The following is a 24,552-nucleotide window of genomic DNA, read 5'->3' on the forward strand; positions in this document are numbered from 1 at the left end:
AGAGACTTTGAAACATTATAGACTATGTGGACTTCTGAAGTTGGACTGAAAGCATTATGATATGGCTATCAAGTCCTTGGGGACCAGGGAGTGGAATGTGGTTTAAAAGAAAATGGCTCCCAAAGGGAGTGGCACTATTAGGTGTGGTCTTGTTAGAGGAAGTGTGTCACTGTGGGGGTGGGCTTTGAGGTCTCTTTTGTTCAAATTTCCTTCAGTGTGACAGCCAGACGACTTCCTTCTGCCTTCTGGTCATGTAGCCAGCATCATGTCTGCCTGAACACCACCATGCTCCCCATCATGATAACAGACTGAATCTCTGAAACTGTTAAGTCGCCACCTCAATTAAATATTTTCTTAGTAAGAGTGGCCATGGTCATGGTGTCTCTTCACAGCAATAGAACACTCCTAATTTAGACAGATATCCAAGTGAAGGGGTCCAATGATCACGGGCACAGGAGTCAGTCCCCGGGGTCCTAGGCACACACACGCTGAAGGAGAGAGCACAGACAGAGAGCAGAGATGGGAGGGCAATTAACGCAGTCTTTATTTACACCACAAGAGTGACAAGTGTGTGATGTGGTACAAACACTGGACCCGGGAGGTGGAAAGAGGTGACCGCCAGAGGACACCGCTGGTCAGTGAAACCCACCACACAAAATGAAACAAGAATGAGAAAACCAAACATGACCTCCAACCCCGCCAAGAGGAGAAAGCGCCGCCGAGGGGAGGTCCAGACAACCAAAGAGAAAACAGGCTGTTACAGAGTGAAGGTGGTCGTGGCTGCGGAGCCCACACAGCATCGTGTCGCAGCACTTCAATGGCTCCGACCACACTTCTGTAGTGAGCTCTCGCTGAGTGAGGTCAGCCTCCTGTGCATACATAGAAACAGCATGTTTAACATTCTTACAGAGTGGAAAACAGTGCCTCCTCAGTGGAGCGTACGCCCCAGAACAACGCCTGCGTTCTTTCCTTTCCATAGGAGACTCTGATCAATGTGAGGCCAGTGAGGCCAGTCAAGGCCGGGTGCAGAGCAGGCCCGGATCCTTGAGAGGGAGAAATGGTTTCCTCCAGTGCCAAGTATCGCTTAGACCCAGGGCTCACAAAGGCCTGGACTGCTCAATGTGGAACCCCAACCCCGTGTCTTCCAGAAGGAACAAACCCGTCAACACAGCTGTGCTGAGACGGGGACTCACCGGAACCCCTGGTTCTCAACCAGGGACCAGTGACAGCAGGCAGGGTGCACCTGGCCCCGTTCAGGGAGAGAAAAAGAAACAAACAAAACAAAACAAAATCCTCTCAACCAGCGTGAGAGACAGGCAGTAGGGTCTGAATGTGGAGCTTGCCCATGGATACAATCGACTCTCTGTCAAAGGTGCTAGGTAAACTCTTCTTAATGACGCATGTGTAAGTAGTCCTTTTATTTTTCTTACGATAAAAAGTACAATTTCTTAAGAATAAGTTCAATAAGACTCAAACTCCCCCCTCCTCTCCTTCAAGGTTTTGTTTTGTATTACAGAAAAAAATTTCTGCATCTGCAAACATCATGAGAGGGGAAAGAAAGGCATTGTTTCTCTTTCCCCAAAGCTGCCGAGTTTGGCGTGCAAAATCTGTATACAATATAAAGACATGCCGGCGTACGTCCATGCAACCTCCAGATGTAGGAAACTTAAAAAAATATATTTATATATTTATATCTATATATTTATATATGTATCAATGCCCATAAAATACATGGGCCCAAAGTCTACAAAAAAGGATGGAATGAGCACGTGGCTGTGACCAGTGAAGAAGGAATGTTCTGACGGAAAGAAACACAACCAAGTCTATCACCAGTGCTGCGCAGACCATTGCAAATGGTCCTTTTTCTTGGGGACAGATCTGAAAGTAAAGAAAAACTCAAACACTTTGATTAAGCGGCCCTCGGAAGCCAGAGCCCCGAGACATCCTTGTGGGTGGGGCCTTGGTAACAGCCACCTGCTGGTGGGGCACCGCTCTCAGGCTGCAGCTGGAAGACCCAAGGGTGAGTGAACACCAGAATCTTGAGGACATGGTGTCTTCAGGCTTCCCTTAAAGGGATGTAAAGTGCTTGCTCCCCTCGGCTCCCTCGCCAGCACCCCCCAAGGCCTTTGCAAAGGAAGGGAGAAGGTGGAAGGTTCAAGGTCCGGGCAGGGGAGTGCTGTGGTCCTGCCCTGGAGGTCAAGGCCGACCTTCTGCCCTCCCTCGCCCTGGGTGACAACTGTGGGGAAGGGCCACATGTTTTCAAAGGGAAGAAAAGGCTATATGGTAGGTAATGCTTTCAGCTCACAGGGAAGCTGGAGTGAGCTGGTTCCCTGGCCAGGCCCCTGAATCAAAGGGTGACTTAATGGGACCAAAGTGAGTCCCTCTCACAGTACCCTGGCCACCAAGTAGCCTATGACCCATCACCTAAAGAAGTAAGATGATGTGTACCTCCCCACAAGTCGTGGCTGCCAGAAAGAGGGCAGGTGGCAGGGTGTGCAGAAAATGGGCCAAGGCGGCCAGAAGAGCAGCTAGCTGGCCTCTGCCATCATGCAGTGCCACAAGCAGGGGAGGGGCCGTATGGGCTCCCTCAGATTGGCCAGAGTAGCCACAGGGAGGAAGGAGTCAGACATGTTCAGATCACTCTTCCCTGCGTTCCACCCACTGCCTTAGCTTAGCACTGACTCACAGCAGCCCAGCCATCAAAAGTCCAAGAATGTGTGCTCAGCTTGTCTGTCACATTACCCTGTAAATGCCACCTAACTCAGAAACTCAGCTGGGTGTCCTTTCTGAGTATCTCACTTCCTCTTGCCAGTCTGAACTTCACAAACTTTGGAATGAAATTGGCGGCTTTAAGTGCTAGAAAAGAAGTTAGCAGTAAAAAGAGTCAGTTGTCATAGAAAAAAAAAAAGAGCAAAGACAAAGACTGACTGTCCTTCAGGACCCTGTGCTCCTGTGCTCAAGTGACAAGGGCCTTGGTTCAGCAGCCGCAGGCTACAAATCCAGGGCTGTGGTTCCAGGCAGAGCCCAGGCTATGAGGCTGCAAAGGAAACCCCTGAACAGGTGCAGGGCCGGGCTCTGAGCCAGGCGCTGTGGACATGCTTCAAAGGTCTTTGGAAAACTAGAGCTGGAGTTCTATCCTGACGGAGTGGTTACAAGTCCACACTCATTAATGCCGACCGCCCTCGTGGCTCACGTGGCCTGCCTGCCCTTGTAATACTACTAGTGTTGCAGGACAGAAGCCCCTGGCTGTGCAGCTCCTGGGTGGAGCTTGAAAAGACAAGGCAAGGGCACAAGCAGACGTGCTATTCATTCCCGAGAGAGAGGTTCACTCTGAAAACCAAGCATGACAGCAGCAGTCCTGCGCAAAGCAGCGCTCTGCTTGGTACAAAAGAAACAGAACCAAACCATAAAAACAACCTTCAGAATTATAAAAAAAATGTACAAGAAAGAATTTAGAAAGAAAAAGTTTTAGACATTACCACCTTCAGAAAACTGCTGAATGGTGAGGGGAAAAAATGTAAAAACCACAAAACAATGTTTTCTTCAGGATCTTTTGTGAAAAATTCATACAAAAATCAACAGCAAGTTTATATCCTTTGCTATAAAAACTCATCAGGTACATATGTGCATGGAGGCTTGGAGAGGGCCGAGGCTTTGATAGAAAATAATTAAAATTAAAGTACAAACTGGTAGGGAAGTTGCCCAGGGGTGAACATGTTGGCGATCTGGAAGCTGGCCAATCTGGAGCTCAAAATTCCTTGGGCTTCAATCCAGACCCCAGCCCTCAGCACCTCAGAGCTAACACACATGTCTTTCACCTGCCAGGACCTCTGCGGTCTGAATTTATTATATATATTTATATATACTTTGTCTATAAATGCATTATAAATATTTTATCAAGATCTCATAAGAATCAAGTTTCTTAGCTTGGAATACAGTGGAATATATATTATACATATATATATTTATTTATACCTAAGATTTAAGCAATACTTCATGCTACCTGCTTTTAATGAAAAGCATTCCGATCGTAACACTGCAGTGTGCCTACGACATGCTTCACAACCGAATGGAGATGCTCGACCGCTACGTGACGGATGAGAAAAGAACACTTTGGATCCGTTTAAAATGTGGTGGACTTCAAAACTGCCGGCGGTGTTCGCTGCTTTCGGAACTACCTCATCTTCCTTAAACAGCGATCAAACCAAGCAAGGCTGGCTGTACTGTGGCCCCTGGGGACAGTGGCTGGCGTATACTTTTGTAATGCCAGGCCAGTGTCACCAGTTCAGCCAGCCAGAGGACACTGTCACACCAACTCTTGGTGATTTTTTTTTCTTAAGGCATTGTTCCTCAGACTTCAGAAAACCCAGCCACAGAAAAATCCATCAGAGCATTAAAAAAAGGCACAAACTCGCATCTTCCGATGGCTTCGAGAAGCTCCAGCTGACTCCCAGGCTCACATTTCTGTTCTGTCCAGTTTTTTTTTTCTTTAAAGTTTCTTCCAACTCTGTCCCTCACTAAGCTGTGAACCCACACAGCACCCCACTAAGGTTCACAAGGCAGGCCAGAGCCATAGAAAACTCTCTGTTTTAAAAAAAAAAGCTACAAGATGAGTTGAGTGGTTTACACGGAGACTGTGGGATTTGTGGGTAAGAATCAAATGTTAAGCACCAGTTTTAATCAAGTTTTTTTTCTGTATTATTAGATCTTTGATTTTCATTCCTCATGTCAACTCGATTCAGCAACTCTGCCTAAGTTGCCACAGGCTTCTTCCTTCGTGGTCTTCCCCTGGGGAACCCACCAGCGTGTGCTTGGCTTTCCGCATGTCCGTATGCCTGTGTGTTGCGCGCTGTCCTGTGTTCCATGTGATCTGCCACACCTGGTGTTCGTGTGCGTCTCCAGACCTGTGGTCCAGGGCGGCGGAAAGGCCTCCCGTTGCTGCTGCATGCCTGGTGTCCCTTTGCACTCAGAGAGAGCACCAAGGCAGAACGCAGGAATGACACGGGAAAGTTTCTTGGCTGAGCTTCAAGACAGACAAACAAAGGAGAGAAGAGCAGCTCCAGGGCTACAGTGGTGGCTCCTCCTCCATAGGCTCCTCCTCCGACCTGTGGAGAGAAGGGGGTCCAGCATGGTGTGTTAGGCCCTGTGCAATCAGAGTTGTTGAGATCCTGCCCCACTTCTCTGGTGGATAGTTTTAGTTTGGAGAGCCAGTGGGCATGTCCACCATCTGTCCTGTCCATGCAGGACTACTATGGCACAAGGCTGGGTGCACACAGTTAAGACTCAGGCAGGTCCTCAAGCACAGGTGTTCCCAGCAGACCTTAGAGAGGGCATGGGCAGGGGCTTACCTCTTCTCAGCAGGTTTGACGCCTACAGACAGCGAGGCCATGGCGGTGACAGTCTCAGCTTCTTCGTTCTCACACTTCTGGGCCTCAATTAGAGAGTGCCCCACGGTGGAGGACAATCGCTGCAGGCAGCGCCAGTACTTGCCTGAGGGAAGAGGGAACACTCAGTGACTTTTCCACTTCTGCAGGCTGCTGGCTTGGCTCACAGGTCACTGGGCCCTATGAAAACTTTCACTTGTGCCTGAAAAGTGCCTCTCTGAAGAGTGCTGCCTGGTGATGAACTCACAAACACTTATCTGCAGCACAGGTCACTGGACATTGGGTTGGAACTGTTGTGGGGCCTGGCTCCCCACATTCACGGGTCTCTGCCTTGCTGTGGGCAAGCAGAAATTCTGGGAGTAGGCACATGCAGACCCCCGGGACTGCTCTCTGGAGCCTTGTAGATGCTGGGAATAAACCAAATCCAGACCCAGCACAGGGAGCCCTGCCTGAGCAGCTTTTTAGAGGAAGGCGTCAGGAGAAATAGCTTTGAGGCCAGAACTGAATGTCCCAATGAGAAGTTAGCAGAAGCCTTCAGGTGTGCATCATCTATGTAAGCTTTTGTACCCAGGATGGGCAGACCAGAGAGCCCAGGCAAGGGGTGGCAGGTGTACCTGGGGCAGGTAGGGTGCCTCATGGATGCCTAGCTATGTGCCTGCTGCCTAGCCCTGGGACTTGGAGCTTGAATGGGAGATGGGTTCTATCCTATGAGGGGTACTTCTGGTCCAGGACACGGACTTATAATCCAAGGCATGCTAGTTTTGGGCATCTGAACGAAGTAACTTGAAACCATTGGTGCCCAGATTCTTTTGAATCCCGGTGTAACAGAAAATGGTTCTGGGAGTCTCTTCTTGTTCATCAAATTCCAGGGAAAGAGAGACCTTGTGTTCCTACCCTGGGGCGCCATGATCAAACCACTTGGCCAGCCACTTACTGTGGATGTCCATCACTTTCTCCATGGAGTGGACGGCATTGGCATTGGGTCTCTGCTGCAGAATCTTTTCTGGCAGAGGCTCAAGCTGTAAGAGAGACACAGATATATTATGATGGAAATGGATGGCATATAAACTATGTATGTGTTAATGGGTATTCAGAGAGAGCACTTTGCTCCCAAAGATACAGTGATTTGTTGGGAAGATAAAGTAACTCTAAAAAGTCAACATGACCGACATATTTTTTCCTTCTTAGGGCACAAAGAACTGTATTCCAGAAGGAGGCTGCATAGAGGACGTCAGTTTGGTATCACTGTTGTGTGCACTCAGCAGAGAAAGAATGGTTAGTTTCTGAAGCTACACTTCCATGACCTGGCCTTGCAATGCCCAAGATCTCTGATCTTGCTTTTCTCACAGATGTGGAGGATGGAGGTGAATGAAAGGAGGTGAGTAGGTCTCTCACAGATGACAGGACTAAATACAGGGCATAAAGTAAGTAGCAGGGCCCTAGGGCAGAATGAGTGTCTCCAACGATAGCTCTGCAGACAGGCCTAGAGACCAGGGAGAACACATAGAAGGGAGAGCTAGAGCCAGTTCTAAAGGGAAGCTGATCTGACCTCAGCTCTAGGTTGAAGCCATAAAATAAAGCTACCCTGAGTTTGACTGGCCTCAGCCTGACTGCACAGCTGCAGTTGTTGGGCTTCCTGACCCAGGGCATCTGACCAAAGACCTCTGTGACATCCATCCCCAAACTGGCTGCATGTGAGTGCTGCCAATTACATCCCAGGAAGCATGACCTTCTAACTGAAGACATCACTCAATACAGCCAGCTGGTGGAGCTAACACGGCACTAACCTCAAGCTATTCAACAACTAAAGCGACAATGACTGAGGTCAGGCTCAGCAGGAAAAGACTGGAGAAGCTTGCAGCACCCAATGAGGCTAGAATTAGGACCTGCTTAAGACAAGCCACAGGGACACCAGAAAACACAGAGGGTCAATGTAGAACAGTGTCTCATGCCCACAGTTGGGACAGGCTGAGCACTGAGATAACACAGCACGGAATCATCACCTAAACTCTAACCCAAGCATAAACACAGAATTAAGTAAGTATACGTGTGGGAAGACAGATATTCCTGATAGAACTGCTAATAATTCCAGGACACAGAACTTACTGTTTCTCCACCTATACCTACACAGGGGAAAAGAGGTGACTTCAAGTGGAGACAAGGTAACTGAGGTGAATACAGCATGGTGCAGCCCCATGGTGCAATATTGGCAATGGTCAGGCCACTGACATCTCCCTCCCCAAGTTTATCACCATGAGCAAAAACCCACACATATTTTTTGCACTGCTGTGATAGGAGGAAGGATTTGCTTAGGTTAGGGCTTGAGGGCTCAGTAAATCCTGGAGGGAGGTGCAATGGGAGAGCAGCCACACAGGCAGTCAGGCAGGAGCACAGGTGAAAACAGAACTGTCTGAGGGTCCTGCAGACAAAAGTTACATAACTTCCTCAGCAGTGCCAAACATACAAGCTCATAAGGGACATTTCACACTTATACTGGCCAACATAAACTGAGACAAATTCCAGAAAATCTTGACCGGAATTTCCCGAGGTCATCAGAGTCATGATGGGAGGTGGGACAGGCAGGGGAGACCAAGGGGTGCAGAAGAATCAAGCTCAACACTAGATTCTGGTGGGACAGAGGAGGGGTCCTGTGTAGAGCTGGTGACATCCAGATATACCTGGATACTCAGAGGAGAGTTGGTTTCCAGGCTATGACAAGGACTCAAGTAGTGGGAAGGTTGGCAAAAGGGGAAGATTTCTGTCTGGTGTGCAGGCACTTAGGCACTGTCACTGACACCCATACCAAAGACTGTAGTTACACCTGTTCAATGTGTTTTCAATCATGAAAGAAAGAGGTCACTGAACCTGACCTGGTAGACTGGGGGAGTCAGAGCTCTAGACCTGTATGTAATACCAACAACTAGAATGTAAAGATATGGAAACCTGGGCAGTGTAAACACTGGTGTTATAGCTGAATGGATTAGGCAGAGCAGCCAGAGAGCGTTCAGGAGAGAGGAAGGTCCCAGCAAAGTTCCCCAGCTTTTAGGGATGAGCACTGGAGGAAGGAATGACTGACTTTTCATGTCGGCTGTGGCCTGGAGGGTCTTCTGGCTCTGCGGCCCTGGCTGTGCCATGGCTGTGATATGTATGTAGGCTTAAACTACATCTCTGTCGCTCTATTGACCAACAAAGACTTGGAAGTCAGATGTGAGGGTGAAAATCTGCTAGATCAGAGAAGCCCAGAAGCAACCAGCTATCCTTGCTTTTTGGATGGAGACAGAGCAAGAGGTGTGTCTTTTCACTTATCTTAAACCCAAAAAGAAGTGCCAAACTCCAATCCCACGCTTTCCTTCCTCTTCATCTTCTCAGCCAAATTCCTGGTTTCTCTAGGCTAATTATAGACAGCTAGTCACTGGCTTCACCTCCTGATTCAAGGTTAACTTTATTACGCTTCGGAGTGTCACAGTGAGATCAAATATCCTGCAATAAATGACCATGTACTCTCCAGTGCAAGAAATCCCAGGCTTAGGCAGGAAAGAGCTCCGCAGGGACAGCAAAACCAGAAATCTTTAGGCACGCTGGAAACAAACTGCAGAACATCAAAGGCAGACTCGGAACCCTCAAAGTAGCTAGAGACAGCAGGTCATATCTCCACAGTCAGGACGATGGGCACGTACAGCAAGACAAGCAGAGGGCAGAGGCTAGATATCGCTCTGTGCCAAGAGGAGACACTAGCTACATTGTATGCCCAGTGAAGCTGCTATAACATCTCCTCAAAACAGAGTGGAGTGTTGCCCTTTTCTGAGAGAAAACCCACAGGATATTCCTGAGACACAGTAAGAATGTCCTGCAGGAAGGCAGGAAATGAGGGATAATGGGGGAAGAAATCTCCAGAGTGCAGTGTGGCCCAGACCCAACGTGGGTGACACATGACAGCAACGAAAATGTCCAGTCAGTGAAATTAAATAAGTGAGAGGAAGGCATGTAGCCTGGGAGGGGCTAGGACTTGGCTGCCAGTTTGGCAGAAAAACACGAAGATCTAGTTAAATTAGAATTTCCGATGAACAACAGTTTCTTAAATATAGAGGTCATATGTTCATCCTGGAGATCCCAGTGAGGCCACTGCGGTCCAGGCCTTGGCTCACCAGGAATAACAGCACCTCCCGACTCTGCTGAGAGTGCTGGCCCATGGTAAGGATGCCTGCTGCACATCTTTCAACTGGAAAATATCTCTCCATGAAAGCTAACATGAAACCTAGAAAGGATGGATACAGTGGCCTTTCAGCAGTGAGATGCTCTGTGTCCCCAGGAGAAAGGAGACAGGACAGAGGGGCTTATTCTCAGTGATGAAGTTTCCGTGTTCCCCTGAATACAGAAGGACCATGCTGCATGTGAACACTTGGGATCTTATGATGAGTCTGCACTCCAGGCATGGGATCAACCTGTCAAGAGTACATCATGAATGATGGCTCTGCTCTAGTGATGGAAAGGTGGGAGCACAGGGAGAGGAGTTCCACACATCTCAAAACGTCAACTCCTAACTGGGGTGCTCTTCTTTTGTTTACCAGTGTTTACCAATCATGGGTTTCATCTAAGGTTTAAGGTGCAGTCACCCACACTTGCCCCCTCCTCTTTCCCAACAGTTGCCTTGTCATACACTGTTCTTAATGTTTCCAGATTTCATATGTACAGAAATGTGTGCTGCCTGTTCATTCCACTCCATGGTTGTGCATGCCTGTTTGTCCCAGTACCATATTGTCCTCACACCAAAACTTGGTAAGGTCACAACATAAAAGGAAACATTACAGGCACATTTCTTTGATGAACAAATATGAATGCAAAATACTGGGGAAAAAAGTACAAACTTAGTTCAACAACACATTAAAAAGGTCACACATAACTAAGTTAGAATCATTCCAGGCAACTAAGGATGGTTCAGTGTGGGTAAATTGGCTAAGTGTGATATAGCATAGAAACAGAACCAAGGGAACTCACATAATTATTTCAACAGATGAAGAAAAAGTCTGTGGCAAAATTTAATATCACATCCTAACAGAAAAAAGCAGCTGGAACAGTAGTGTAGCAACGTCAACATGATAAAGCCCATATACAACAGCCCCACAGGTGGCACCACTACCCATTCAAATCAGTGTTTGGAATCTTAGCCAGAAAAACAAGAGGAAGATACAAATAGCAAAGGAATAAGTCAAATTATTCCTGTGCCTACAATACTTTTCCATACTTTAAAATGTATCAAAAATTCTTAGATTTGATACTTTAAAATACACCAAAAATTCTTAGATCTGAAAAACAGATCAGCAGAACAGGACACAAAAATAAACTTTTAAATATACATTCACAAATTTGCTGAGAAAAAAACAAATTCTATTCATAATCCAGTTTAAAAAATTAAAATAAAAAACAAGCAAGATATGAGATACTCCTATAACAAAAAGATACAACACTGATGGAAAAAACCTAGAAGATGGTTTGGGAAACTCAGTATTGTGAAAACGGCCATATTACTGTAAGCCATCTGTAGACTTAATGTAGTCCCTTTCTAAATTCAATGACATTCCTTATGCAATCCAGAAATAGAGCTCGAAACAAAGGCACTGAGTAGTCAGGGCAACCCTGAACAGGTACTGGAGGTACCACTGTACTCACCCACATACACTACTTCAGAGCCACAGGAGCAAAAGCAGTGTGATTATTCCTGTATTTAAAACTATTTATTGAGCAATCTAGAAAGTGTCAATTACTGTTCTGGAAACCTGGAATCTACCAGCGAGAAATACCTCGCCCCAACACTATATAACACAGAGAGACAGTATATAGAAATCACAGAGTCAGTGCAGAATAGACAGTGGAGGAGGTGACACAAGGCTCTATGAGAAACAGAGCAGCTGGTAGAGGGACGCAGAGTGTGCTGCAGTTTCTAACACAACACTTAGGGAGGGCCTGCCTGATAACCAAGTGGGCTGTACTACACATTTCCAGGAGGTTTCAAAGGCCCAATAAAAGCTACATGGGTACCCCTTTACTGGCAGTGTCACCTCACACTTATCCATCCATCCCCCGTAGAATACAGCCTTGCCAATGGCTGACTTGGAATCAGGCTCATAAAGTAGTTCTGATTATGTCTGTTTATAGTGTAGGCCTACCTGGCACCTCATTTTTTATGGAGTGGGCAGCTCCTCTTCTGGGTTCTAGTTGCACACTTAGTTATCAGTTGAGTTTTACTGGGAAGCTCTGCTACAACTGTGTTCAAAAGGGGCTGGGTTTTCTTCTGCCTTTGGGATTTACACCGCTGAATTATACCACAGGATGGTCAAGCTTGTCACCTAGGACCCAACACCCTGGAGGCTACCGTTAAGCCTGGTCTAAGCTCTCCTCTAGCTCTTTGTGAGGGTCAGCTGGTTGTCAGACTAAGTTAGCTGTTCCCTGTCCCATACTTGTCTTATACATTAGGCTTCTAGTTAGCAGAGACCCCTGTCAGGTGTGTGCGCAAATCCCTTGTTAGTGCCTTGGAACTCAGAACCACAGTGGGGCTTTTCCTACTGTCTTTGGCATACAGAGTAACAGTTTCAGTGTTTTAAGAGTGCAGGCTAACCTGGGGTGAAACTCTGGGATTCAGACAGATCCTTCAAGCATCCCCCTCCTCCCTGTTTCCTTCTCTGATGCATCTTGGCTTTCTGGGCCCAGCCTCTCCATGCTGTCCACCCAGCTGTCTTCTAGTTTCCCTGTCTTTGGCATTCTCTGCCCTCTCACACTATCTAGCCCCCTCCTCTCCTGGGATATTCATGTAACTCCATGCCAAGATGCACAAGAGGCTTCCACTGAGCCACAGACACCTAACCAGTGCCTCTGCCCTGATCTCTAGTTCCCAGCATCTCACAGAAGGGTCAGGATCTGCAGTAGGCTGTGGGAAACTTGGCTTGGCTGCCGTTCCTAGATTTCCTATAGCACTGAGCACAGTTGTTGGGTTATAGTGGCAAACGGGTCATCAGCTCTGTTTGAGACCTTTGACCTCTACTGCACCTGCTCTTCATGGCTTCTGAAGGCTGCTGCCCAATGACACATCAAGAGTTCTCAGGCTGTCCATACCCTGTAGGCTGGGGTCTGGTTTGCCAACACCTGCCAATGCCCTTAACATATCCATAAACCCCTCAATCCCTGCCATCCTTAGACTAGAAGTCACATAATAAAAAGGTACTGTGTGCTCTCTCTCTCGTCTTTCCCATAAGGGACAACGTCTAAAGCTGAATGCTGCAGGAACCTGTTTACATATGAAATACATCTTGGAAAACAACACTAACTAGTCTGGTGGCCCTTTCACATTTAGGACTATAGGGAAGCCAGTGGGAGCAAATTTGCTGGGCAGGTAGGGTTGGAACACAGAACAGGCCCTCTGCTATTCCCCTCCCCAGCAACACGTGAACACTTGTGGTTGACTGCCCCCTCAGGGACCTGCTGTCTGTTGTGCTTATATATTTTTCCCTCATGCCAGTTGCAAAGGAGGGCAGGGAGGATTGTCAGTCATGAAAGAAGGGCGGGGCTTAATGATTGCTCAGTGTACTCTGGGACTGATGAAAAAGCTTTGGCTAAGATGTGCATCTACTTCCTCTGATGAAGAACCATTCTATAGGTAGCACGGGGGCAGAGGTTGGAGCCAGGTTTGATGGGGGTTGGTGTTCTCTTATAATGGGGTTCATACCAAAAAAGGAATATGCATTTTGGTTCCGCAAGCATACAAGCTATACACAGTGAGGACAGTTTTCACTCTCACCTCCTCTCCTGTGCTTTCTAGAATGAAGCGTGCAGAGCAGATGACTCATAATGTACTTGACTATGAGACTGTGGTAGTCTGTGGACTTCTGACAACTCATTGCCCAGTTAGAGCCTTACTGTCTTCAAGAGCAACCCTGAGCTAGCAAGTCAGAGAGTCTTCATTAAGAGCCATCTAGACCTTGGCCTACAGGGTGGGGACAGCCTGAGAACTCCTGATTGAGGAACAGGTACAGCAGGGGCCATGGGCCTCAGAGCTGCTGACCCACCTGTCACTATTACCCAGAGACCAAGGTACTTGCATGCGACACTTGAGGCTAGTCTGAGCTACCTGAGGGTACAGATCCAGCAGCTCCTGGGCTGCAGACTCCAGCACTGAGTATCCCATTCCTGTCTGGCTCCTTCCTAGCACCTGCACACCACCCAAAGGGGAGCAATGTGAGCAAGCCCTATGAAACAAGAATTGCACCAGTTCGGAGACAGATACATACACCAGCCAGAAGGGTTTAGAAAATCTCTCTGGAAATTGAACGACCCTTTCACAGGGTCACCTAAGCCCATCAGAAAACAAATAATTAGATTACGGTTCATTACAGTTAATGAAGGAGCAATGGAGATAATTTTGTGGTTGGGGTTACCACAACACGAGGAACTGTATTAAAGGGTCACAGCATTAGAAAGGTTGAGAACTACTGGTCTGGACAAGATTTGAGAATTTTTCACGGAAGGTATTTGCCAATTGTACCACATGCATTAGGGGCTCCCAGGGTTATGTGAAAATGTCACTCTCATCCTAGCCTGCAGGTGGAGTGAGTTTCTGCTAGGTGCAGTTATGCACACAAGGAGCTAGGAACGTCAACAAGGAACCTTCCTCAGGTATAGTGGAAGGGAATTCACATAGTGTTCACTCTATTTTAGCCCTCAAAAGCTTTATCTGACCGGGCCCTTGAATACTGCTATGCAGGCCAATACCTCTGATTTTGTCCTGCAGCACCAGTGGGGCTACGCAAAGCGCTGACCTTAAGGATCACTCCTGAATAGAGAATGCACACGGTTGCTGAATAAAGAGGTCTTGGCCTAGCCCTGAGCTAATAATTCAGCCTGAGCATGCTGATACCACCTGAACTGAAAGGTTCTGTGTATCAACTTGACAAGCTAGAGTCATCAGAGAGGAAGGAACCTCAGTTGAGGAAAGGCCTCCAGGAGAACCAGCTGTAAGGCATTTCCTCAATTACTGATCAATTGTGGTGGATGGGGGGTGGGGGGGGAGGGCATCCCATGGTGGGATGGTGGTCCTGGGTTCTATAAACAAGCAGGCTGAGCAAGCCAGGGGAAGCGAGCCAATAAGCAGCTCCCCTCTATGGCCTTTGCATCAACTCCTGCCTCCAGGTTCCAGTCCTGCTTGATTTCCTATCCTGACTTCCTCTAATGATGGACTATGATCTGGAAGTATAAGCCAAATAAACCCTTTTCTCCCCAACTTGCTCTCTGGTGGTTTTTGTTGTAGCACTAGAAATCCTAACTAAGACACCACCCAAGCCCATAGACAAGCTGCCAGAGAAACCTTGTCCATATGGGAGCCCAGAAGAGTAAGATGAAGCATGGCCATCACACTACTGACACATGACTGATTCAGGAAGGAAGAACCAGCTGCAGCAAGCACCTCTGAGAATCTTAGGCCAGCTCTGTGTCCCTTCTGCTCATCTCTTAGCCCTACTACATGGGTGGGGAACAGCTGCAGCCCAAGGCCAGGTAAACTGTTCACCCAAGTCAGAGACCAATACCCTCCACCACCTGAGCTCCTAGCAGCAGGCTTTTGCCTGTGGTGTGGCACATTCTGTAGGGCCTTGATGACTACATACCTCATTTCCCAGAAGAGCAGAAACACACGCTTCAGAAGCATCACAGATGGCTGTCAGGTCATGGCCCCCCTCAAGAGCCAGCACAATCCGGCCACCAGCTAAGCCCATCAGCTGCTTCGTCAAGTACCCAAAACCTGCAAAGGAAGAGGAATATGGGAGCAGAGCACTTCAGAAACTCCACACAGTACCACCGATAAATACCAGAGGCTGAGATGTCATCTTGAGTAACTGAGGATTTCATCTTCACCCAATTGAGTGTGACTTTTGGTTTCAGTGCTGTATCTTTATAATGCAGCCAACCCCATTCAAAGGCTGTATACTAACCTGCCTTCCTAGGCATCTGATGTGCTCTGTGCAAACATACACACGTAGAAAGAAGCATGCCTGTATCAATGCTGTATGTGGTGACAGGACTTTCCCACATTCATATCTATATATCTGCTTCCATCTAAGGTCACAGAGTTTTCTTTCTGTTCACAGTCCCCACCTGATATGCCACTTGGTTGGCATGGGGATATTACACACAGTCAGGCAGGCTGATGTTGGCTAGGCATGGGAAAGCCCTAGTAAGACAGTGACCTTGATCAGCCCCTCACGAGACAGATTCAGGCCCTGAATACTAGGCTGCAACTTCTGCTAGCTATGAAATGCTAGTGGGCAGAAACTAATGGCAAACCCAATTGTGTCTGACAGAAACACTGATGCAGCTTTGGGGCTGGATATAAAAGCAGCTCAGAATGTGGTAACAGAGACTATGAAGTATGATGGGTGCTTTTAGTTCCCTGTCTGGAGCCCACACTAGGTTCAATGGGCTCGAAGATGCCCTGTAGTAGAGCACTGACTCCCAAAGGCCACCTCATAGCTCATTACTCCCTTGCTGAGTGCATACCCTCCCTGGTGAAGGACAGAGAGAGAGAGAGAGAGAGAGAGAGAGAGAGAGAGAGAGAGAGAGAGAGAGAGAGAGAGAGAGAGAGAGAGACTATCCTCCTTGATTAGATGTGCTGATGGGCAGGGAGGGGAGAGCAGATCCAGGTCCTGACTGAGTAAGGCACTAGGGTCAGGCTTTAGGAACCCAGGCTCTTTGTTGCCTCTGGGCACCATAGTTGGATGAGAAGCTGTCAGGCCACTGTGACCCATGGTGTTACAGCCCAGAGGCCTTTCATCTTTGCCATGTGCTGCAGCAGAGCAGAAGCAAAGGTCACATACAGTGCCAGCAAGTTCATCCATGGAGAAATGCAGCCACTATATGATAGAAGTCCTGATTGGTTCCTCCTCCAGCTCCATAGCCTATTCAAAGATTAGAGGGTCTGATCCTCTAGCAGAGAACAAAACTCAGCACCAGGCACATGTTGGCTAAGCAGAACTGGGACTCTGCCTTCTCATACTTGGAAAAGGACTGCATGTTTGTCTAGTGTCCACAGTCCAGTTGACAGAACCTAGTGCAGGCCCCTTTGAGTTTCTATCCCCATGGTAGAGTCTATGGCTTTCAACTCTCAGCATCCTGCTGCTCACTGCTAGCACAATTTCATTCTGAGTAAGAAATGAAGGTGATGTGCCTCCTACTGCTTCACACAGAACACAAACCAGTTGTGGGATGAGCAGACATGCAAGTAGGGAAGGTAAACACTAGTGACTTACATTTGGCAGAGAGATTGTACCCTCCAAGAGGTGTGGGGTGGCCCTCTACAGCATCGAAGCCTGATGAAACCAGCACCACATCGGGGGCAAACTCATTTGCAATTGGCATGACCACCGTTCTGCAAAGGATAGAAGGCATTACTAGGTCAGTGAAGGACATGGTATATGGAAGACCATTATTGTCAATACATGGTTCTTGGAGGCCTGTTGCACCTGCAGAATTGGAAGGAAATCAATGCAAGTGCCCCTTCTGGCCTCTCCCAAACGTGTGTCTTACCAGCTCAGCTACCTTCCCCACAACAAGAACACACTCTCATCTAAGAAAGACACACTGTGATAGTTACTACTGACGTCAACCTGACAAAATCTACAATCACCTCGGAGACAATTCACTGATCATGCCCATGAAGAATTATCTAGATTAAGTTAGCCACTGGGCTAAGGTAGGAAGGTCCATCCTAGATGAGGCTGACACCACCCCATGAGCTGGGGTCCTGGACTGGCAAGTAGCTGATACCTGCATCTCCCCTTCTTTGCTTCCTGACTGCAAATGCAATGCAAGAACTTGCCTCAAGTACCTGGTGTTTTGACTTTACAGCCATGACACTCTTGAACTGTGAGTCTAAATAAACCCTCCTTTCCTTAGGCTATTTTGGCCCAGCAATGTGGAAAGTAACTAAGACACATGGTCACCATCTAGCATAAGGCACTGAGACACAGTGCTGAGAAGATAAGGGCCCTGGCTGGCTTTCTGCAGCCCTGCTGGGGTGTAGCCCACATGGCCCACCTGACAGTGCTCTGTGCCCATGATCAATGGCCATCTGTGCATGTGTGAGAATAAATTAAAGGGAAAACAAGACTCCTAGAATGGCAAAAAGGAAACTAATGTCACAGTTAAGAGAACTGTGTAAAACATGGATACCACTGAGTAGTTCAATGGCTAAGTCACTCTACTTCTCAACACAAAACCCATCAGTCATGGCCAAGCCACGGTGCAGATTCATGAACATAGTCCTGGTAACTGACCCAGGGTGCTACAAGGCTTCAAGCATCCTCAAGATTACTTTATTAGAATAGCCAGCACCAACTTTTAGTGTCCCTCTGGGAGCCAGAGCAACTCTTTGAGAGGGAGAGATTTGTGGTCTCCTAGCTCTAGCAGGAGTGTTCTGTGCTCCTGGAGCAGACTAGGAAGGTGGGTGTGGAACCTGGCCATGTGACTGCACAGGTAGAGCTATCAGCCTGTTCAACTTCCTACAAGCAAATTGATGGGGAAGCTCAACTAATCACATCTGGTTAGGGTGTGGCCGCCTGGAGCCCGAGGTAGAAAAACTGGGGTAGGTAGGTGTGCGCTCTCTATGCTGTGCTCGCTGGACCATTTTGGATTTTGGACCTCCCACTCTGGTAGTGTGAGTTTTTCCCTTTTTTTAATTATTAAAAATATAACTGTTGTTTTTGAGCTGGTTTGGTTATTTATTGTACCGACCAAATACGTCAACACCTGGCACCCAATGTGGGGCAATTGTAGAGGACAACGAAAAAGAGAAAAAAAAGAGAGGGATAATTGGTGATGGGATAATAGATTGGTATTTGTGAGTTATTGTTTCTAGACAATTATATTGGTATCAATTCTTGTGTATTGATATAAAGTTAAATTATATTGAATGTTGTATGCACGTATGCTTCTACCTCTGTTTGAAACATTGTTTATGTATTGACATACATATTCACCATATTGCAGTGTACACTACTACCTCTGATCAAGATACTTATACATTGTTTACATTTGAATGTCATTGTTCTTATTTATTGTACAGTTGTTTATTGTCTTAGTCTTTAAGTTAGATAGGTATTGAGAATTATAGATCAACAGTCATCTATGTCTATCATATTTATAGTTAGGCTAATCAGGTTCTTTACATACATAGAGATTATATTCAGTATAGATAGTATAATCTTCAACCTCTTCAAAGGGCTGTAGAAAATGGCCTTTAATCTAACCTAGAGTTCTGTGGTAGTGAGACACGATCACTCCTGGTAACACTGATCACTCCTGGCAACACCGATCTACTCCCGAGAGAATACTGAACACCAAAGACACTACCTGGAGCCTATCTTCTTGGCAGAACTGGCCTTTGGGCAAAGAAATGCCCATACCTCAACCACTGATAGAGATAAAGAGTATCCGTAAATGGATAAAACAGGACTGTCATATCCTGCCAAGACAGGGTAAGATAGTTTCTTGCCTTTGAAAATGGTATGTCATTTACGTCAGGCCTTAGCCAAAGTTGGATGCCTCAACACTGCAAATGAGACTTTGGGTGATTGCCCAGGTAGTCAGTTGTCTCTGCCATTTGTTGCACATTTTGGAAGTTTCTCAATTGTACTTCCTGGTTGCTCAAATAACATTACTTCCCTTCTCAGATCTTTGATGGAGTTGAAGATTAGATAATTGTAGTTACCCTCCTCATGATTTAACTAAACTTAATTTCAATACATTATTTAGACTCCTTGAAATAGAATGCTTAGTAAGTAAAACTTTTGTTATGCATTTTTTGCTTAATATTGTTTATTGCTTGTAATTTTATATTTGGTATCTGTTCCTATTGAATATAGTTGTATTGGGTTTGTATTGGGGAGATGATGGGGAAACTCAACCAATCACACCTGGTTAGGGTGTGGCCGCCTGGAGCCCGAGGTAGAAAAACCAGGGTAGGTAGGTGTGCGCGTTCTCTGTACACTGTGCTCGCTGGACCATTTCAGATTTCGGATCTCCCACTCTGGTAGCGTGAGTTCCCCCCTTCTTCAATTATTAAAAATATAACTGTTGTTCTTGAGCTGGTCTGGTTACTTATCATACCGACCGAATATGTCAACAGCAAATGCTGGAGGTCACACTGCCCACATTCATATTCACCCTAGTCCCACTCCCCCACCTCCCAATGCCATGGTTTGTCACTGTTTAACAAGGTAGTCCTGCCTTTCAGGCCTCTTTACACTTTGTTGGACTGGTCGACTTAAACACCCTGCCCACTTCATCCTGGGACCAGGTTCTTTTCCCAGGTCGCAGCAGAAGACACAAACCCTCAAACCCTGGACTGAGGCAAACAGGCAATTTCCTTGGGGATATCCTTTCCGCTACAAGGCTTGGCCTGGGCCTCACCTCTGGGGGCATCTGAGAGCCCTGATGGTTGGGAGCCATCAATCACTGCATCACAGAGCTTGGAGCTTTATCCCTGGTTCCTGTCTGGGGGCCAAGCAGGCAAGAGAGGCTGCTGACTCACTAGACTTCCAATGCTGAGCTTTACGCTTCTGTTTCTTATTTTCTAAGATCACCACCACCGACTCTGCTGAAATTCTATCTAAGGAAGCAGTGGGATGCCATCATGAACTGCAACTACCTTTTAAAAAAGGTAGCTGATAGTTTAACCAAATATATACACAGCAAGTACTTGTCTTTCAGACATTAAGCCATCCAGAAGGCAAAGTGATAACTATAGCAGATATCAGAGTGTGTCTTATCACACCACTCAAACAGTTGTTTAAAAAGGCAGCAACAGCAGCAGGTTGTACAACAGAATGAGGGTTCAAGATCCACAGATAGGCAGAACGCTTTGCAGTTTGAGGCCAGTGAGAAATTAAGATCCACTAGAACACCAGCACCATCTCTGCTAAGCTTCCTGTGCCACACATGACTGTTCCACTACAGAGGCCAGGCACTGAGGACAGATCCAGGATGCTAAGGACAGTGTATCACTCACTCTCTGTTCCTAGCCCACAGTGCTCCGCCAACTTCAAAGCTGTGTCTGGCTTGAGGCCTGGTTTGAATTATAGTTCCTTTTCTCCTACAAGTGTCTGGGCCTGAGGAGAAAGTGCTGGTCACTTCTGGATCTCATTAGGGGCAATTTTCTTATCTTTTCTTCATCGGATGCTTGATCCCCTGAAAATGTGACCTGGCAGTAGAGGGCTCTGAAGAACAAGGTGCTGTCTTTGAGGCATGCCTTATCCCATGGGGCCCCAAAGGAGTAGACTGAAGAAGAAAGGGGGAAGGAGCCTCTGACCCTTGTTTCCCCACCTGATGCCCAGGGAACCATAAATTGTGAACTTCAAAGTACTACTTTACATTAAAATAATAAAAAAAAGCAACCTGAAACAATTTCCCTTTTCAAAGAAGCAATTGAAGCTTTAGAAGGCGCCATCAAAAAGGGATTATCACTCATATACTCTGCCAACCGTTAGGACAGATGTCAGGGTGACTAAGGAAGGAAGGCTCCCCTCAAAGGCTGGCCAGGCAGGTCAGACACTGCAGATACCTGGGCAGAGACAGCAGGGGTCAGACTTGGCCCCAGGATCCCAGAACTGTAGGCATACTCAAGAAATGCCCCCAGTGAGCACAGTTCAGAAGGCAGAGAGCAAGGACTGGGGGATGAGGGCCGGCCCAGTCACCGGCTGCAAGGACTGATGTGAGTGGAGGGTATACAGTACTGTCATCAAGTGAGTACCATCTTCTCTCTGCACCAGTCACCCTGAGGCCTTCACAGGCCCTGACCTGCAAACAGCATTCACTCAGGAACAAAGGTCACTAACTGGGCAGTGATTTCTTTTCACACCACTGATATGCCATGATTCCAGTGCTGTGCAGACACCCTGGTTCTCAGGTTGAGCTTTCACAGACTTCCTAGAGTTTGGGGGGAAGTTTCTAAGTGAGGTGGGCACAGGTCAGTGGCATGCAGAGACACCGGAAACAACCAAAGGGATCAGAGGTAAATGGCAGGTGGCAGTCAGCACAAAGCTTCTAGGGCCTGAGTGATCCCTGCCTATGACTGGCCAACAGCTGAGCAGCAGACCTTTGTAACTTCACCAACTGAGATTTGTCACTTCTAGGAATAGTCTGGTCGACTCATACCCACTGGGTCAGGCCTTTACCATACTGGACCCTAACCACCTCTCCAATAGGAAGTGGGACTGGGAACCTGTTTCAAAATGAGCAGGCAGATGCTGAGAAGTGTTCTGAGTCTTTGGTACCACAGCTACAGAGCATAGGCAAGTTCACATGCATTTTACAGATACAGCTCATCAACTAGGGACATACACATTTGCATACATATGAGCTTATACTTCCAGAGGTCTATGCCTTACAGGCATATATGCACACAACAATCACCACCACTACCACCACCACCACACCACAACACACACACACATACACACACACTTTCCCCTTAGAAACATACAGGCACATGTACACATTTCTGCATATAAGCATGTCTATATGCACATAAGGCACATAATTGTACACATGTGCTTCATATGTACATTGGTCAAGGCAGAGAAGACCCCTGGAGGTCTGATGATACTCTTACCCACAATACAAAATACAAATAAATAAATATAAATAAATAAAGTATTTTATGAGACTGAAGGCCCCTTGGGCCCATTCAGGCCCTGGAACCACTCCTGGGCTGTGGTTGACTTGAGTGGAGCCTCCTCATTGCGCAGCCATGGGGAAAGCCACCATGGTGTAACAAGAGGAAAAGTGACAGGCCAAGCCATCCACTATTGACTGCATGAATGGCTTTAGAATTGTGGACAATGAAAGTCAATGTTTTTTTAAAAAGCAACCACCTTGCAGCCAATCTAAGGGGCCACAGCAGCACAGAAGATGTGGGATAATGAGATGACTCTTCCCTGATACTCATACAAACAAAGGGGATCCTATTTCTCCTTTACTCACTTCCACTTGTTATACCTTCACAAAGGCTCTGTGAAAGAGTGAGCAGGAAATGATATCTGAGATTTACACTTTCAGTTTCCACTGATTAAACGTTTCCAGCTTAGCAGAAATCTTACTCCACCTGCTACGGTCTCCCCATCTTATCACTGGGACCCAAACAGGCTCACACGAGAAGGGAGCTGGTAACAGAAGCGAGACAGTTCAAAGATCAACCCCGGAGTCCCCAGTCTGCTTGGCTGCCCCTGGACTCAGAAGGGCCAGTCTCTGTGGCTGAACAGATGGATACTCACCTGAAGGCTGCCAGGTACTCTGCATCTCCCATGGGGGGTTCGAGGCCTCCCGTGAAAGCCATGTTGACATTGAAACCCACGCCTGGCCCTGTGCCCACCTGTGGGCACAAGGAGAGAAACTTGTCACTGACACTCTGAAAAGACTACTTGAGACAACTGGCACTTGAATTAGGGTGTGCTGGGTTGGCAGGCCCATAGGGATATTCATGAGTCCTGTGGATTTGTGAGTGTGCTCACCAGTGAAGCTGGTCACTCCAGTACCAGGCACTAAGATCAGTGGAGCAGATTTTACAGGGCTGCAGCTGCTCATAGACCCTAAACTAGGAGGAACTACTGAGAGACACTTCTGAGGACCTGTGCATCATGTGTGCACAGAGGAGGCTCTATACTTTGGGACTGTCTTTGGAAGGTAGGCTCTGTGTTCTTGGGACTACCAGGTAGTACCAAATGCCAGATGAACAAGGGACATGAGTGTGCTGCCTAAGGATGCCCACTAAAGACAGTGGTTGGGAAAGGCATAACAAGGTACAGAGAAGGTACAGAGAAGCTGGTGTCCTAGAGGAGCAGTATAACAACTCCTTATGTTTCTTTGCCCTGAATGGAACCAGAAATGATATATAGATTCTCACTGAACATTAAACAAAATTCTGGTCCAAGGCATGCACAGCATAATCTAGGGTAGCATTTTCTAGAATGGCAGTATGAGCTGAAAAGTTCTACTTCTGTGGCAGTCTGGGGTGGCCTGCATTTGCCCTGCTCTCCAGACAGCTGTAGCACCTGGCTCTAAGCTGGCATGTCCTCCAGTTGCCCCCAAAATTTCACACTCTACGTACCTCATCTGGTGCTCCACTTCCTGGGAAGAAGTTCCCATCGTCATAGCGGTGCAGGGACATGTAGAGAACATTGGGGTCATTGTAGAAGGCCTGCTGAGTCCCATTCCCATGGTGTACATCCTGAGAGACCAAGAGAACTGGTTCAGGGAGGACCAGGCCTCAAGAATAGTCCTCACCATCCAGCTGTCTCCTGTACCTTGGGGTAACAGTTCCTACTTGGTGAACACCCTAGAATATTAAGCCTAGTTTGCATCTCATAGTAAGGTGCTAGGGGTGCCAGCAGCATCAAGAGATGCTGAAGTTAGAATCCGAGTGGGCAGGGTCTCTGTAACCTTGCGCACCAGAGCACATTCCTGACTTCAGAGAAGAGAATGGGGCTAGCTTCCAGCTGAGTTGAGGCTTGGATTTCAAACCAAGCCATCTGATTCATCTTATGTGCCTGCCTCATTTACGGTGAGCCATTTCCGACTTCCATCAGGATAATTACCGATTATGGGTTGGCTACGTTCAGGCACATGTGAGGTATTTCTCATTGCATAGGGCATATGGAAGAAGAACTTAGGTGACAGACAGGTGCCCAGGTCCCCACCCAGAAGTGAGCAGCTGTTTTCTTAAGAAATGATACCTGTGTAACTGAGAACCAGAAAGAAAGAAAAAGAGGCAGCTTCGATTTCTGCCAGGCCTGTGGCCACTGTTGTGGGCCATGAGAATTGGTTCCCAGGACAGGCAGGCTGGGTGGCTCTGCACTGTATAGCTGTGTGTGTGAAAAGCTTTCTCTACAGGGTCATCTGTGCTCAGTGTAGGATGTGGATGTTCAGCCACTTGAGAAGACAAGTGCCCCTTCTCTCTTCACCAGGTCCCTGCTGGGAGGAGCAACCACGGATAACACTGTGTACAGTAAGTCATAGTAGTGTCTATGTGTCACCATCATGTAGTTTAATGCAAAGTGTGGTCCTGGGGAGTGTGTCCTGGTCTTGGGAAGATAAGACAGTGTCTATGTGGGTCACCTGCTGACTCAGTTGTCCC

At 47.3% G+C, this 24,552-nt stretch overlaps 1 protein-coding gene across 11 annotated transcripts in view; it reads right to left on the reverse strand.

Annotated features, from left to right (window-relative positions):
• Positions 1 to 520: 520 nt before the first annotated feature.
• Hdac4 (histone deacetylase 4) overlaps positions 521 to 24,552 on the reverse strand; it is a 258,455-nt gene continuing 234,423 nt past the window's right edge. For all 11 annotated transcript variants that reach the window (XM_087905520.1, XM_087905534.1, XM_087905529.1 and 8 more), the window contains 7 exons: positions 23,527 to 23,646; positions 22,694 to 22,791; positions 16,673 to 16,791; positions 15,035 to 15,168; positions 6,319 to 6,403; positions 5,349 to 5,490; positions 521 to 5,105 (listed from right to left, as the gene is read on the reverse strand). In XM_087905520.1, coding sequence (XP_087761646.1) covers positions 5,066 to 5,105; positions 5,349 to 5,490; positions 6,319 to 6,403; positions 15,035 to 15,168; positions 16,673 to 16,791; positions 22,694 to 22,791; positions 23,527 to 23,646 — 738 coding nt within the window. In that variant the 3' untranslated portion in view covers positions 521 to 5,065. The remainder of the gene's footprint in view (positions 5,106 to 5,348; positions 5,491 to 6,318; positions 6,404 to 15,034; positions 15,169 to 16,672; positions 16,792 to 22,693; positions 22,792 to 23,526; positions 23,647 to 24,552) is intronic.

This window comes from Myodes glareolus, chromosome 1 (genome assembly GCF_982192425.1).
Source record: "Myodes glareolus chromosome 1, mMyoGla1.1, whole genome shotgun sequence".
In the NCBI taxonomy this organism is placed as follows: domain Eukaryota; kingdom Metazoa; phylum Chordata; class Mammalia; order Rodentia; family Cricetidae; genus Myodes; species Myodes glareolus.